General features: G+C 33.9%; 1 protein-coding gene across 1 annotated transcript in view; it reads left to right on the top strand.

Moving 5' to 3' along the window:
* LOC144310136 (outer dynein arm-docking complex subunit 2-like) overlaps nucleotides 1-16,032 on the top strand; it is a gene marked incomplete at its 5' end in the record, with an annotated part of 28,014 nt that extends 11,982 nt beyond the window's left edge. Inside the window, one exon of the mRNA XM_077890897.1 lies at nucleotides 15,990-16,032. Coding sequence (XP_077747023.1) covers nucleotides 15,990-15,996 — 7 coding nt within the window. The remainder of the gene's footprint in view (nucleotides 1-15,989) is intronic.
* Nucleotides 16,033-16,553: the final 521 nt, after the last annotated feature.

The following is a 16,553-nucleotide window of genomic DNA, read 5'->3' as shown; positions in this document are numbered from 1 at the left end:
CATGGCACTGAAATTTATTCTTCCAAACTGTAGGTCTGATAGGGTTGTTTTCTTGGCCTAAAGAACTATCAATGCCCTCTCAAGCTTTGAAAACCCAACCTAAGTTCCTTACCCTGGTATTCAAAGCATTTGCCTCCTGGCCCCTTTCTACCTCTCAAGCTTCATCTTGAAAGTAGAGTGTATAATGTATATATGTATATAGTAACCATCAATTTTTCCCTATAGTGAAGAGTCTGTTTCTTGGTTTGTCTCTCTCTGTATTTTTTCCTTTATTATTTGTTTTGTTTCTTAAATTCTACATGAGTGAGAATATGATATTTGTCTTTCTCTAATTTCACTTAGCATTATATGCTTTAGCTCCATCCATGTCATTGCAAATGGTAAAAATTGTATTCTTTTTATGGCTAAATAATATTCCATTGTGTGTATCGGGGTGTGTGTGTGTGTGTGTGTGTACACTTGGGCTTCTTCCAGTAGTTTGGCTATTGTAAATGCAATAAACATAAAGGTTCATGTATCACTTTGAATTAGTGTTTCTGTATTTTAGAAGTAAATACTCAGTAGTGTGATTCCAGGATCATAGGGTTAGCTCTATTTTTAACTTTTTGAGGAATCTCCATACTGCAGAGTTGCACCAGTTTGCATTCGCACCAACACTGCAAGAGGGTTCCTGTCTCCACATCCTTGCCAGCACCTGTTGTTTCACATGTTACTGATTTTAGCCATTCTGACAGGTGTGAGGTGATATCTCATTGTGGTTTTGATTTGTATTTCCTTGATGCCAAGTGATGTTGAGCATGTTTTCATGTGTTTGTTGGCCATCTGTATGTCTTCTTTGAAGAAATGTCTGTTCATGTCTTCTGCCTATTTTTAAATTGGGTTATTATTTTTTTTGGCTGTTGAGTTGTATAAGTTCTTTATATATTTTGAATACTAACCTTTTATTGTGGATCTGTCATTTGCAAATATCTTCTCCCATTAGGGTGGTTGCCTTTTAGTTTTGTTGATTGGTTCCTTTGCTATGCAAAAGCTTTTTATTTTTATTAAGTCCCAATAGTTTATTTTTGCTTTTGTTCTCCTTGCCTCAGGAGACATACTTAGAAAGATTTTGCTATGGCCGGTGTCAGAAATTACTGCCTGCACACTCTTCAAGGATTTTTAAAAATATTTTATTTATTTATTCATGAGAGATACACACACAGAGAGAGAGGGAGAGGCAGAGACACAGGCAGAGGGAGAAGCAGGCTCCATGCCAGAAGCCCGATGTGGGATTCAATCACAGGACTCTGAGATCACACCCTGAGCCAAAGGCAGACTGCTCAACCGCTGAGCCACCCAGACGTCCCTCTTAAAGGATTTTTATGGTTTCAGGTCTCACATTTAGGTCTTTCATCCATTTTGAGCTTACTTTTATGTATAGTATAAGAAAGTGGTCCAGTATCATTCTTTTGCATGTAACTGTCCAGTTTTCCCAACACCATTTGTTGAAAAGACTGTCTTTTCCCATTGCATATTCTTTCCTCTTTTGTCAAAAACTAATTGACCACATAAGTATGGATTTATTTCTGGGTTTTCTGTTCTGCTCCAAGAATAAATAACAAATATATTGAATTCCATTCATATAGGTTAGAACTCATTATTGCAAAGCCCCTCCTTCTATTCTGTATCTCTGATTTAATGATTTCCACATAAGTCATTACCAGGTTATCTAGTTGACCTGTAAAAATTACTTTTAAATGTCATCATTACATTACTTTTACAACAGGCCTTCAAACTCTTTTTAATATAACTATATTAGGCAAATTGTTATATTGATTTTTCAGTTGAACCCATTCAAGGAAAAGCCAGAGAAAACAGCTACATTTTTTTTTAATTAAGATTTATTTATTTGACAGAGAGAACACAAGCAGAGGGAACAACAGGCAGAGGAAGAGGGAGAAGGAAGCTCCCTGCTGAGAGGGAGCCCAATGCAGGACTCAATCTAAGGCTTAACCGACTGAGCCACTTGGGGACCCCATATAGTTTTCTTATTCTGAATCTTAACATAGGTTTTGAAGCAACAAAATGTAATGAAAGAACAACTCAGTAATAAACAGCAAGCCTCAAGGACTTTCTGACTGAGTTGAGGAGACAGACAAGTAATTTTACTATGTTAGAGTAGATAATGAAATGGCTATAAACAAACATTATTTGTAAATATACAGTACTAGTTTGAATAGCTTTATGCAACATTTGACTTCTGGTTAATATGAAAACTACAAAAAAAGAAGAGAAGTAGGAAAAAGGTATGTCCTCTCAAACAAGGAAATGCCACAGTTCCAAATCTTAAATGTAAAACACACCTGAAAAATGTAGGTAAATTACTGACCTGTGTGTAATATGTTGACAGCTAACACATGCTGCTTCATATCTCGAGATTTCCCCCCAAATAAGTGTCATGGTCATGAAATGTATAGCCAACCTTTTTTTTTCTTCATAACAGAGACTAGGGGAGTAAATAGGCCTTGGAAGAAGTGAGGAATTTCCCATCAGAGACCTAGTTTTGCACGTAAAACACCAGAAGTGGAGCCTAACGAAAAGTCATATGTACATGTTATTTTATATTGTCTACAGCAGTCTTCTAGCCCAAGCAGACTGTTGGAGACCCCTTGGAGTGAAAAGAATACTAGAGACTATGACTGCTGGATTGCAACACAATGAAGCTATAAATTTTTAGAGATTTGGAGTAAGCCAGATTGACTGTTTGAATGCTCAAAACTGAATGAAAGAGATGTGTTCACAAGGCAAAGAGAATAGCAGATTTTTGTAGGATTTTGAGGTAATTCCATCATAAAAAGAAACAGATAGATTCAGACAAAAAATTTCCCTACAATCACAAGGCTATTAAGACAGTATACTCCCTCATAATAAAGGAGCCAAAAGAAATTACATAAAATTTTACAAAAAGACTTTATAAGACAACTTAAGTTGTTATGACAAACTAGTTGTCAGAGCTCAGAAGAGAAATAAAAAAATTATTGAACTTAAAGTCTGAATAGATGCAAAAGAAGTGTGATAGACACAACCAAAAACACCATCAGGCAAGTGGTATATAGGAAATGTAAAATGAAATGAAGAATATATTAATATTACAATAGGGAAATTGGTAAATATGGAACCCAAGGAGACCCAACTTAAACATAATGGATATTCCTTAAGAAGAGGCTAGAACCAGTGGAATATGATCTTAATTAAAGATAACAATAGAAAAAAATTTTATGTGATTCTGTAGACCAAAAGACCCAACAAGACCTTAGTAATATTGATACAGAATAGCCTACAGTAATGCATCCTGATAAATCTACTTGTATCTCAAAAGTAAAGGAAAAAACAAATATATCTAGGCAAAAGAACAAACCATGAGGACAAAATGCCTTCATATTCCTCCACAACTTCTTTTAAGGTCAAAAAACATTAATTAAAGGATCAAATCCCACAGATTAACATTGTGAGGTAGAAAAAAAATATTACCCAAGAATTTCACATCCAGCCCAGTTGTTCTTCAAGTGTGAAGGTAGTAGCACATTCTCAATCATGCAAGGATTCGGTAAACATAGTACTAGATCTTCTTGAAAAAAATTGCCAATTACAGAAAGTCAATCAAGAAATTAAAGTATTTTAAAACAGCAAACTAGGGATCCCTGGGTGGCTCAGCGGTTTAGTGCCTGCCTTTGGCCCAGGGCACGATCCTGGAGTCCTGGGATTGAGTCCCATGTCAGGCTTCCGGCATGGAGCCTGCTTCTGCCTTCTCCTGTGTCTGCCTCTCTGTCTCTTTCTATGTCTATCATGAATAAATAAATACAACAGCAAAATATGGCTAAAATGTATCAGTAGAGACCATTGAGTTTCTTTAAATATTAAACTAAGGAAATAATGGAGGAGTTATCATTGGAGGAATCATACTATTTTATAGATACTAATGATAATAATTTAACAATACAACTATCTGATAAAAATAAAACAAATACAAGATAAGTGAGTTATCCTCTTTCACATAAATGAATCAGTAGATACTGTATACAACCTTCTCTTATCTGTTTATCATCTATGCATTCATTTTCTCTGTCTATCCATCCTGTTTAGCTTTAGGCATAAAGAAATGTCCAGAATCATTTACATTAATTATCAATGATCATTATTTCTGAAAGACAGGATTTGGGATCACTTCTTATTTTCTTCTTTATATGTTTCTATATAGTCTATATGATAAATACGTATCATTACAAAATTAAAGTTCTTGTTTAATACCTTTCACAATCCCCTTTTATTCTGGGGCGCCTGGGTGGCTCAGTCAGTTAAGCATCTGATTCTTGGTTTCAGTTCCGGTGATGATCGCAGGGTCCTGAGATGGAGCCCTGCATCAGCTTCCCGCAGTCAGCATGCAGTCTGCTTGAGATTCTCTCTCTCCCTCTGCCTCTCCCCCCCTCAAATAAATAAATAAATAAATCTTTTAAAAAAGCGTAGATTCTGGAACCATTGCTTGGATGCCAGTCTTATCACTTACCAACTATGTTTCCTTTGGCAAATTATTAAACTACTTGATGTCTTGGTTACAACATATATAAAATGGGAATGGTAAGGATACCTATCTCATTGGATTGTTGTGATGACTGTGTTAATTAATATGTGTAAAGTACTTATGTAATAAGTACTGGGTAAATGTTCATGTAGCAGTGGGTTCGATTAATAACAATTTAAAATGATAATACGTAAATAGAAAATTAAAGTCAGACTGTCTAGTATCTGTACTCATCTACAGATGAATTCCTTGTTTCTATGTTACTTTTGCATCAAATTAATCATGCTATTTAATTTGCTTTAAGTTGAGAACAAGTGGCCCCTAAATGGGGAATAACTCACTTTAAACTCTCACCTGCAATTAGAAGCTTGGAGGCTGTGGCATTGATATGTAAATAGGCAATTACAATTCAGGCCTTTGCATCATGCTAATACATTTACTTTTTGTTTGAAAGTTGACTGAAAGTTACAAGGTTTTAAGTATAACATGAGACAGAGGATCATGTTAAGGGATCATTGTAGGCCAGAGGTGAAGGTGGCTTAAACTAAGCCAGTGGAATATAATATAATAAAAAATAAAGAAATTGACAGATTAAAGAGATATAAAGGGGAAGAATGAATAAAACCCGGTGAATGATTAAACATGAGTTCTAAAGAAGAAGGAGTAGTGATGGATAATATTTAGGATTCTTTTTTTTAATTGAATAAATTTGATGTGTCACATTATGTGAGTGTAAGATGTACAGTATGTTGCTTTGATATCATATGCATATTTAGGTTTCTGACTTTGGCAACTAGATAGATAATGGTACCACCACTTACTGACATGGGGGATATAGGTACAGTACTAGTGAAGGAAGAAGGAACTTGACTAGGGGAGGAATGAAATCAACTTGTTCATCATTATAGTACCTAACACAGTCCAAGGCTCAGGGTAGACACCCAACAAACATTTCTTATGGAATGGATGGTGAATTCGGTTACAGTTGGGTGGACACTGAGGTTCCCATGGCATGTTCATGTGCTGATGGCGACCAGTTATTGGATTTAGTCGTGTCTAAAGCTCAGGATAGAGATGCAGGTTAGACATAGCGTCATAATATTTGGTAACTGAAGTCATAGCTATACATGAGAGATTGTGAGGATGAAAGCAGAATGAACAGGATCCTACTTGAACCTGATCTTTCAGGGAGAAGCAATGTACAGGAAGTACCTATAAAGAAACAGAAGAATCAGCAAGAGTTGTGAGGGAAATTAAATGAGTTATTGAAAAAAAAAGAAAGAAAGAAAGGAAAGAGAACATTTAAAAGAGCAAAAGAGTTCAAAACTGTCACATTCTCTGAGAAGGCCTCATAAGATAAAGACAAAATTGTCCTTCCTTGTGCAACAAGGGGTTGATGGATCCTTTTGTACTCTTAAATACGGTTTTCCCACAAATGTTTTTATAAACGCACTAAGGTGGTTTCAGAAAACAGTGTTTTGAACTTGGTAAGAATCCAAACAGCATTGCTCTTGGCATCATATTTCAGGCATGGCTGTTCTTGCTAGATTTGTAGGATTTATTGCATCTTTGAGCTTTCAGGTAAATGGTAAGGAAATGACAAACAAATACCTCTCCCGCATGTGAGTCTGATATAATTCATTATTTTAATGACTAGCAGTTTTATGTTTTAGTGATTTGTCTGTGGCTGTGGCTGTGGCTAAGGCTTAGGTCACATAGCAGGATAAACATATACTCATAGCACAGTTTTATGAACTTTGTGCAATAGAATGCATAAGCAGTTCTCCCTTTTAAATAAGAATCAGAAACATCTTAATAATAACAATTTGGCTACTGAATCAAAAATGATTTTTGAGAAACCAATGATTTCATAAAACTCTATTGGCTTTTTTCAGTACTTCAGATGACTGCTTTTAGAAACTCAATATGAATTATTTCATATTAATTATGCCCTTGCCCAGGAGCTAAAATGGAACAGCATTCTGACATACAAAGTTCGTGAAAAAGTAGATTTTTTGTGCTGAATTTTCTCTTCTTGTTGACTTAATATCTACTTGAAATGTACAAAATTCATCTGGAAGTAATCTGGCTTTCAGGTATATGAAATCACACCAACATTGCAAAAAAACACTTGCAGTTTGCGAAATGTAATTTTCTATTAAAAGACTGTAAAAATCCAAAATAAAAAGCATAGAAGCTTAAAACTTAATAAATATCCATGATTTATTTTCTACGTCAGGATCTTAACTTTTTAAAAACATTTTTTAAACTTTTTTTTAAGACTTATTTATTATTCATAGAGACAGAGAGAGAGAGAGAGAGAGAGAGAGGCAGAGACATAGGCAGAGGGAGAAACAGGCTCCACACAGGGAGCCCAACGAGGGATTTGATCCCGGGACTCCAAGATCACGTCCTGGGCCAAAGGCAGGCGCTAAACCACTGAGCCATCCAGGGATCACCTAACTTTTATAGTAGCACCAGACTTATGGAAAAGTTGCAAAAATAGAGAGATTTCCCATATACCCTTTATCCAGCTTCCCTTAACATCCTCCATAACCACAGTGAAATTATAGGACTCTTTGTTGAAGTGTAGATTTTTCACTTTGAAGAGTAAAGTTTCCTTAATGTGGATTTTGTGCATTTTTGTTCAGGTCATTCCTAAGTATTTCATCTTCTTTGTTGATGTTATATATGGTTTTTTTTCCTGCCATTATGTCCCTCAATTAATTGTCTCTATGAACACTATTAAATTTTATATATTAATTCTATATGGAGCTATCTTACAGAATGCTCTCATTATTTGAGTTCATTTTATTATTAACTGTCTAAGCACAGTGGTTGACACACTGTAGCCCATGGTCCAAACCCTTTCTTTATAAATAAAGTTTTATTGGAACACAGTCACACTCATTCATTTATTACTGTCTTTGGCTGCTTTTTGGCTACAATGGCAGGGTTGAATAGTTGCAACAGAGACTGAATGACCCACAAAACTAAAATACTATCTACCTGTTTACAGAAAAATTTGCCGACTTCTGCCCTAGGGTATTCCAGAGAAAATTTTATCTCTTCTTTAGAAGTTCTTTAAATTGATTTCTCTTGTCTGATTTCATTAACTAATTTCCTAGCATAATACTGGATAGTTGTATAGTTAGTGGTCTTCTTTGCCTTTTTTCCTGATTTTAGTGGAAGTGCCTCTAGTATTTTTATAGCAAGTAAAATAACATCTTGAGAACTAAATTATATATTTTATCATCTTAAAATTCAAATTAAATTAAAAATCAATTTCTATTTTAAAGTGTTGTTTTTAATCAGAAAAGTATTTAATTTTTGTCAGAGTGTTCGAACATTTATGGAAATAATCATTATGATTTTTCCCTTTTATGTGCTCATATGGCCTTAAGCGGGTTTCTAAACACTGAACCAACCTTGCATTCCAGAAATTGTTTCATTTGGTTATAATGTACTGTTTTCTTAGTGTAGTATCTGCTTTTGTTTCCTAATATTTTATTTTCTTTTTAATGAAATGAATGACGTTCATTGGCTTGTTTCTTTTTTTTTTTTTTTCTTTTCTGTCAAGTCTAGGTATCAATGTTGTACCTGCTTCACAAAAGGAATTAAGTCTTCTTTCATTTCTTTACTCTGGAATGATTTATTGATCAATGAGACCACCTAGACTTTAAAGGTTCAATAGAAGTCTACTGTGCAATCAAATGGCCCTACTATGTGTGTGTGTTATTAGTTCCTTATTAGCTTTCTCTAGTTCTTCTATAGAATCTCTTTATCCTCCCTACTCTAATGGTCATTTATGGCAATCTGCATCTCCTTGTAAAATGTTCAAGGCAAATTGTATGACAGAATTTATTTGAGTAAGTGGTCTACAAAGTCATATCTTATGATTTTTAAATTTTGTCTTTTTAATGGTATATATATATATTTGTGTGTATATATATATATTTGGTGTATATATATTTTTTGGTATATGTGAGCTTTCATCTAGTATTTTCCTGATCAAATTATCTGGTTATTCTATTTTGATTTTTTTAATTGTTTAATTCTAAAAAAACCCAGGGTGCCTGGGTGGCTCAGTTTTAAGCATCTGGTCATGATCTGGGGAAGGTCATGATCTGGGGTTCTGGAATCAATCCCCACATCAGGCTCTTTGCTTAGCAGCGAGTCTGCCTTTCCCTCTCCCTCTGCCTCTGTGATCTCTCACTCTTTCTCTCACAAATTATTTTTTTTTATCTTTATTAATTCCTTGTTGCTTTCTTTTGGTGTATTTTGTAACTTTTTTTCTAATATTTTGAGCTAGGAAGTTATTTAGTTTCATTACTGTTTAAATAATAAAAGTAATTTGTGCATGAATTTTCCTCTGACATGATTTAAATATCTCTTGTATAGTTGATATGTAGTGATTTCATTATCATCATTTTTTGGAAATCCTTTTATATCAGTTTTTATTTTCCTTTTAGCCCAGGAATTGTTTAATAGATTTTTTTTGTTATTCTACAAGGAAGAACTTTTTAATTTTTTGTTTTGTTAGCTATTTCTCAATATAAAGGCATCACCCACTTTTTGAAAGTTAACATTATGCCACATCATGTTTTTGAAAGATCTACATTAGTACCTGTTCTCACTAACCAAAAGAAATCTGAAGATTTTTGCTTTTTTTAAAGATTTTATTTATTTATTAATGAGAGACAGACGGAGAGAGAGAGAGAGAGAGACAGAGACAGAGAGAGACAGAGAGAGAGAGAGAGAGAGAGAGAGAGGGAGGGAGAGACACTGGCAGAGGGAGGAGCAGGCTCCACACAGGGAGCCCGATGTGGGACTCAATCCCGGGACTCCAGGATCATGCCCTGGGCCAAAGGCAGGCACCAAACTGCTGAGCCACCCAGGGATCCCAAGATTTTTGCTTTTATGGAAAAAAGGCAAAAAGCAAAAATAGCATTCAGCATTCATTTCTCAGTGAGCCCTTACAGAGGTAGTGTGCATTCCAAGCAGTGAGAGTGGCAGTGTCAAGCTCCTTTCCTGGGTACTGCTCTCAGCATCAAGCCACCATAGCTTTGAACTATGTCTTGTGAGCATCTGTGTTTTATCTCAATATTGTGCATCCATTAGCAAGATGTGTCCTAAGATGTGTCCTTGCTCTATTCCCTTTTGGCTAATGAAAAGTTTCATAGGAACACTTTAATTTTGGGTAGCAGGAGAAGCTTGTACTATGTTTTGGTCTGGGCTAATTTTTCAATTTCTACTTTTTATGGAAGTTAGTGATTTTTTACAAGCTTATACAAAGTAAATTTTTGCACAGCATCTTGGGATGAAAATGTATTCTATGTCAACAGAATGTAGAGTTTGATGTATATTATGTTACTTAGCTTTTATCTCTACTTAGCGTTGTTTGTACACTTAAGCTGTGTTATACTAAAAATAGTATAATAAAGCCTTTTATCAGTAGTGTGCTTCTATCTGTATCTTCTTACATCTTATATAGTTTTTACTTCTTAAAGGCAAGTTCTATATAGTTTGGCACATAAATGTTTTTAATAGTTGTTAATTTTGGCTTTTAATATTACAAGGGCTATTCTCTGCTTTGTTTAAAAGAATTTGGGCTTGATTTCTACTTTGTCTGATATCAGAATCTTTACTCCTGCTTTCTTATTTTTTGCATTTTCTTGGGATATCTTGGCCTACCCTTTATTTTTAGCCTTTTTTGAATAATTTTCTTTTAAGTATTCCCTTTTAAAATAGTATATAGATGGGTCTTGCTTTGCAAGCCAAATTAAGAATATTTGCTCTTCTTCTCTTTTTTTCAGTGAGAGAGAGTGGGGTGTGAGACAGAGTGAGAGGGAGAATCTTTAGCAGACTCTATGCCCAGTGGGGGCCTGACTCACAACTCTGAGATCATGATCTGAGCCAAAATCAAGTTTTGGACACTTAACCACCTGAGCCACCCCAGGCACCCAGGATACTTGTTCTTTTAATGAATTGAATGCAGTCACACTTGTTGATATGACTGATACATTTGGTCTCAACAATGTAATAATATTTCATAATCATATTTTATTATATTTGCTGCTGCTTTTCAAAAAGATTTGTAGGGATCCCTGGGTGGCGCAGCGGTTTGGCACCTGCCTTTGGCCCAGGGCGCGATCCTGGAGATCCGGGATCGAATCCCACTTCGGGCTCCCGGTGCATGGAGCCTGCTTCTCCCTCTGCCTATGTCTCTGCCTCTCTCTCTCTCTCTGACTATCATAAATGAATAAAAAATTAAAAAAAAAAGATTTGTAGTCTTTGCTAGTTTTTGTTGTTACTTAGAAAGCTTTGCATTCTTGTTTTATTCTAGTCATTGTCCTGTACCTGTACATTTTTCTACTGCCCTCTTTTTCCTTTCTGTTATGTCATTTTGCTGCTTAGTTCCTCAGTTTTTACTGGTTATCTTTTAACTCCTATCTATTTTCTATATAATAGTCAGTAAGTGTATTCTGTTTTTTCTTTCCCTCTTTCTTTTCCTTCCCTTTACCTTTTTTTTTTTTAAAGTAGGCTCATGACCCTGAGATCAAGATCTGAGCTTAATTCAAGAGTCAGATGATTAACTGGCTAAGCCACACAGGTGCCCCTTTACCTCCCATTTTTTAGTGCATTATTTCTACTTTGTCAAAACATATAATATTTGAACATTATTGTGTTCTTGTTTAGTCATATATATGTGTATATACACACGTGTACACACACTAATCAGTTTTTGCTGAAGTTTTTATCATATTTTAATTGTTTGGAATTCATCCTGTAGTAAAATCTTCATAAAGGATTCATGGGTGCAGAATTCCATAAGGTTTCAAATGTTTTACTTTTTTCTAATTTTTAGAGATATGATTGACAGTTTTAAAATTGTGTATATTTAAGGTATACAACGTTGTGTTTGATATAATGTACCTTGTGTAATAATTCCACAATCAAGCTAATTAGTGTATTACCTCACACAGTTATTCATTTATTTGGGTGTATGATAAGAACACTCAAGATACCAGTATACATTATTATTAGTCTAGTTACTGTTCTGTACCCTAGATCTCTGGAACTTAGGTACTTTAAAACTGAAACATTGTACATTTGACCCATTTCCTCCACCTAGCCCTGGTGACCACCATTACATTCTGTTTCTCTAAGTTCAACTTTGTAAAAAAGTTTTTTAGTTCCAGTATAGTTGACCTAGAGTGTTATATTAGTTTCAGGTGTACAATATAGTGATTCAACACTTCTATACATTATTCAATGCTCATCACATAAGTGTACTCTTTAATCCACATTACCTATTTTACCCATTCCCCCTTCCACTTCCTCTCTGGTAACCATCTATTATTCCCTATGGGTAAGAGTCTGTTTCTTGGTTTGTCTCTCTTTTTTTACCCTTTGTTCATTTGTTTCTGAAATTCCACATATGAGTGAAATCATATGGTATTTTTATTTCTCTTATTTTGCTTAGCATTATTCCCTTTAACTCCATCCATGTTGTTGCAAATGGCAAGATTTCATTCTTTTTATGTCTGAATAGTATTCCATTGTACATATATACCACATCTCTTCCATTTATCTATCAATGGACATCCAAGTTCAACTTTTTTAGATTCCACATATAAGTGATATCATGCAATATTTGTCTTTCTGTGTCAGGCTTATTTCACTTAGCATAATGTCTTCCAAATCCATCCATATCACAAATAGCAGTATTTCTTTTTTAAGGCCAAATAACATTCCATTATTTATATATATACTCACAATTTCTACTCATCTACTGATGGACACCTAGGTTGTTTCCATATCCTGACTATTATGAATAATGCTGTAATGAATGTGAGAGTGCAAGTATCTCTTTGAGATACTGAATTTCCTTCCTTTGCATATATACCCAAAAGTTGGATTGCTGGATCATACAATAGTTTATTTTTCATTTTGGGGGGAACCTTTATATTGTTTTCCATAATTACTGTACCAACTTACATTCCCACCAACATCGTGCAAGGGTTGTCTTTTCTCCACATCCTTGCAAACATTTTTTATCTCCTGTCTTTTGGGGAATAGATTTTTTAAGGAGTGAGGCAATAGTTCATTATAGCTTTGATATGCATTTTCCTGATGATTAGTGATGTTGAGCTGGTTTTATATACCTGTTGTCCATTTGTAGGTCTTTTCTGAAGAAATGTCTGTTCCTTTGCCCATTTTTTTAAATAAAGGTGTTTGTTTGATTGCTACTGACTTATATGAACTCCTTATATATTTTGATTTTTAACTCCTCAGTTTATGGTTCACAAATATTTTCTCCTATTCCATAGATTGCCTCTTTGTGTAACTATTTCCTTTGCTGTGCAGACACACATGTGAATACCCACTGAAGCTATTTTCCTATGAATACTCAGAGGACAGCCTTGCTAGATATAAAATCTTTTATTCCCACTTTATTCACTGAAGTAAAAAAAAAATGCACCATTTTTTACTTGCTTCATAGCTTTTTTTTTTTTTTCTTGGAAGTCTGATTCTAGTCTAATTCTTTTGTCTTTGTAAGTCATTTGATCTTTTTTTCTGGAGGCCTTGAGATTTTGAGGGAAGAGGGGTCTTTAGAAAACTATTTTTATAGGTTTATCTCATAGTTGATTGCTAACTATTTGGTTAAACTGAAATAGAATTAATACAGGAAAGGCAGAAGGATAAATGCCTTTCCTTTCTTCGAAAAAAAGTCAAATTTCAGATATCTGAATTGTTAGGAGCCCTAGCAAACTCCAGTAGTGACAGTAAGGGCTATTTTGGGGATTTATTATGAACTCATGGGTTTTCATGATTTACTTCAGTCTCTACTGTTCTTTTATATGAAATGCCTGGCATACAGAATTCAAAACCTGCTAAAATCCTAATGTCCTAATAATGAATTATTTTTCATTACTTCAAAATAACCTTAAAATCTAAAGGTCGACTTTCAAATATAAGTGCTTACCCATAAGAGTTAAATTTCATTTTCTTTAGAAGATAAGAAAAGAGTGTTTCTATTAATATTCAGTAAATACCCAAGACTTTCAGAAATTTTAAGGAGCAATCTACCTAAATAATGTACTAATTTCCTGTAATTTATTCTATAAAATATTTTCCTTCCACACATTGTAAAATAAACATTTGCTGAACTGATTGTTACATGGTATAGTGTTATGTGATCATGTAATGAAAGACTCTTTTTATAAAACATGTACACAAGGATAGAATTAAAACTTACCATGGAATCTGTAACTCTAAATTTCCTGTCTTCTGTGGTTTAAACATAATTATGTTGCATTTACATAGTTTTTTCTTATTTTTACATTGGGTTTATTTGTTCTTTTTAAAAGAGGGGAAAAAGTAAAGCTACGCTTGTTTGTATACAAAAGAGATTTAATCTCTTTGTGGCTGCCCAAATATTTCTTTTACCACAGAACCAGTCTTTTGACCTTTTAGGGTTTATGCAAGACGTAAAATAGAGTATGTTTTATATATTTGTATCACTAAGAACATTTTTCCTGCTTTTCACGTTTTCTTTTTTGTTGTTTCTCATCTACATACTTTTAAAAGCACATGGATTTGCCTGATAACAAATGACAAATGCAAAGTAATTACGTGAATAATTTCATCTTCTGAATCTTCATTTTCTCATTTTAAAACAAGCTGTAGGGATTTTTGATTTGAAGATGATGTGGATTCTATTTATTCATATTATATATTTTATCCAGTTGTGATGTGTGCTTAGTTTAACACTGAATTAAATGAGCTGTTCAGTACCATTTCTTGTGATAGAAAGAATATATATCTGTGTATGGAAATTAAAACGCATTTTCAAACATTTATTTTGAGGAATGTAATATGTATAAAGGAAAGTACATGATGCAAATGTACATATTTGTAATGTACTGAAAAGGGAAGACTCCTATAACTGCAACCCAAGCCAAGAATATTGTCATTACCCTAAAAACTCCCTGGCTATTCCTCCTTACCGCAAGGTATCCACTGCCACCTCTCTTCACTCCGGGGAGCTCCCTTCTCTTGCCTTTTATGGCATTTCATATCTTGCTTTTGTTTTCATAATTCTTGAGAATGCCTCCTTGTATAGCTCAGTCCTGTCTCTACTTGGAAACAAATGGAAGCATAGTATGTATTTGTTTTGTCTGACTTTTTTTGTTCAAAATAATAGGTTATTTTAACACTTAATAAATGTTGTTAGGAACCTATCTAGTCAATTTGGGAGAGTGGAAATCCTAATAATATTGAGACTGCCAATCCACTAATATGGCATATGTCTCCATTTATTTAGGTCTTCTTTAATTTCAGTGACTGTTTAATATAGTTGTATATATTCAAGTATATCTTTGAGTATTCTTACAACCTTGTTAACTTTATTCTTTCTAATAAATTTTTATAGATTTTTTAAGGGTTTTTTACATATAGAATTATGTTATCTGCAAATAATGAGAATTTACTCTTTTCCCCCAATCTTTATGCTTTTTATTTCTTTTCCTTTGTTGAACAGGCCAGGACCTCTGTTACAGTGAGGTGAGCACATACATCTGTGTGCTGTCCTGAACTTGGGGAGAAAACATTCCATTTCTTACTGTTATGTATGCTACTAGTTGTAGGTTTTTTGTGGATGCCCTTTATCAGATTGAGGAAGTTCATTTATTCCCAGTTTGTTTTGGAGTTTGTTTTTTAAATCATAAATAGGTTTTGAATTTTGTAAAATGCTTTTTCTACAGCTTTTGAGAGTATCAGATAAATTTTCTTTGTTCTATTAACAACAAGGTGAATTTCATGAATTGATTTTTGAAGGTTGAGTCAAAGATTGAGTCAACCTTCCATTTTTTGGGTAAAATCACTGAGCATGTTATATTACCCTTTTCATTTATTCTTGGATTTTATTAGCTGGTGTTTCATATTCTATGTTTATATTGATGAGGTATGTTGGTTTATAATCTTCTTGTAATATTTTTGTCAAGTTTTAGCATATGGATTATGCTGGCCCTATAAACAAGTCAAAAGATCATCTTTCCTTTCTGTTTTCAAATAGAATTTGTGTAGGATTATATCTTAAATGTTTGATAGAATTCACCAGCAAAACCATCTGGACTTGGAGTTCTTTGTGGAAAGGACTTTTGTTGATGATGATTTATTTGTATCTGATGGTGTTAAAGGTAATTATGTGTCTTTAATAAATATGGTACTGTTTAGATTTTCCATGTCTTTTTGGACCAATTATGTCATTTGTTTCTCTCAATATATTTGTTTTCATTTAAGTTCAGTTAATTGGCACAAAGTTATTTATAATGTCCTTGTATTATTTTTATCGTTTTATCAGTTGTACGTTCTGTAATGATAGTAATATGTGTTCTCTCTCTTTTTGTGTCTCTTTTTTTATCAGTCCCTGATGCAGCTCAAGGACCATTTTTAATAACATGTGAGTTAAAAATGGTTTTTACATGTTAAATATTTACAAAACAAAGACTATGCAACAGAGATCATATGCTGCCTCCAAAGCCTACAATACTCACTGTTGTCTCCTTTCATAAGAAGTTTGTCAACTGTTACTTTAGTGGATTATCAGTATTATTCATCTTCTTTTTATTATTTTATTTTACTCATCTCAGGTTTAAGTTTTTGCTTTTTCTGCTCTCTTGAAGTAAAAGCTGTGATAGTTTACATTACAGGTCCATTCTTTGCCACTGTGGGCATTTAAAGCTATTATATATTTCCCTCTCAGTACCATTTTAGCACATCCCACAAATACGGTTTCTTTTTGTTTGATTCAAAATATTTCCTGAATTTCTTTGTGACTTCCCTTTGGCCCAAGGGTTATTTACAGGTGTTGCTTAATTTCCAAAAATTTGAGTATTTTCCAGAAACCATATCATGCTTGATTTGTAATTTAAGACCATGTCAGAGATGATATTCACTGAGATTTTAACTTTTCCACATTTAGCTTTAT

The sequence above is a fragment of the Canis aureus genome, unplaced genomic scaffold (genome assembly GCF_053574225.1).
Source record: "Canis aureus isolate CA01 unplaced genomic scaffold, VMU_Caureus_v.1.0 ptg000455l_RagTag, whole genome shotgun sequence".
Classification (NCBI taxonomy): domain Eukaryota; kingdom Metazoa; phylum Chordata; class Mammalia; order Carnivora; family Canidae; genus Canis; species Canis aureus.
The sequence above is the reverse complement of the archived record's forward strand: the minus strand, read 5'-3'. Positions and strand labels throughout refer to the sequence as shown.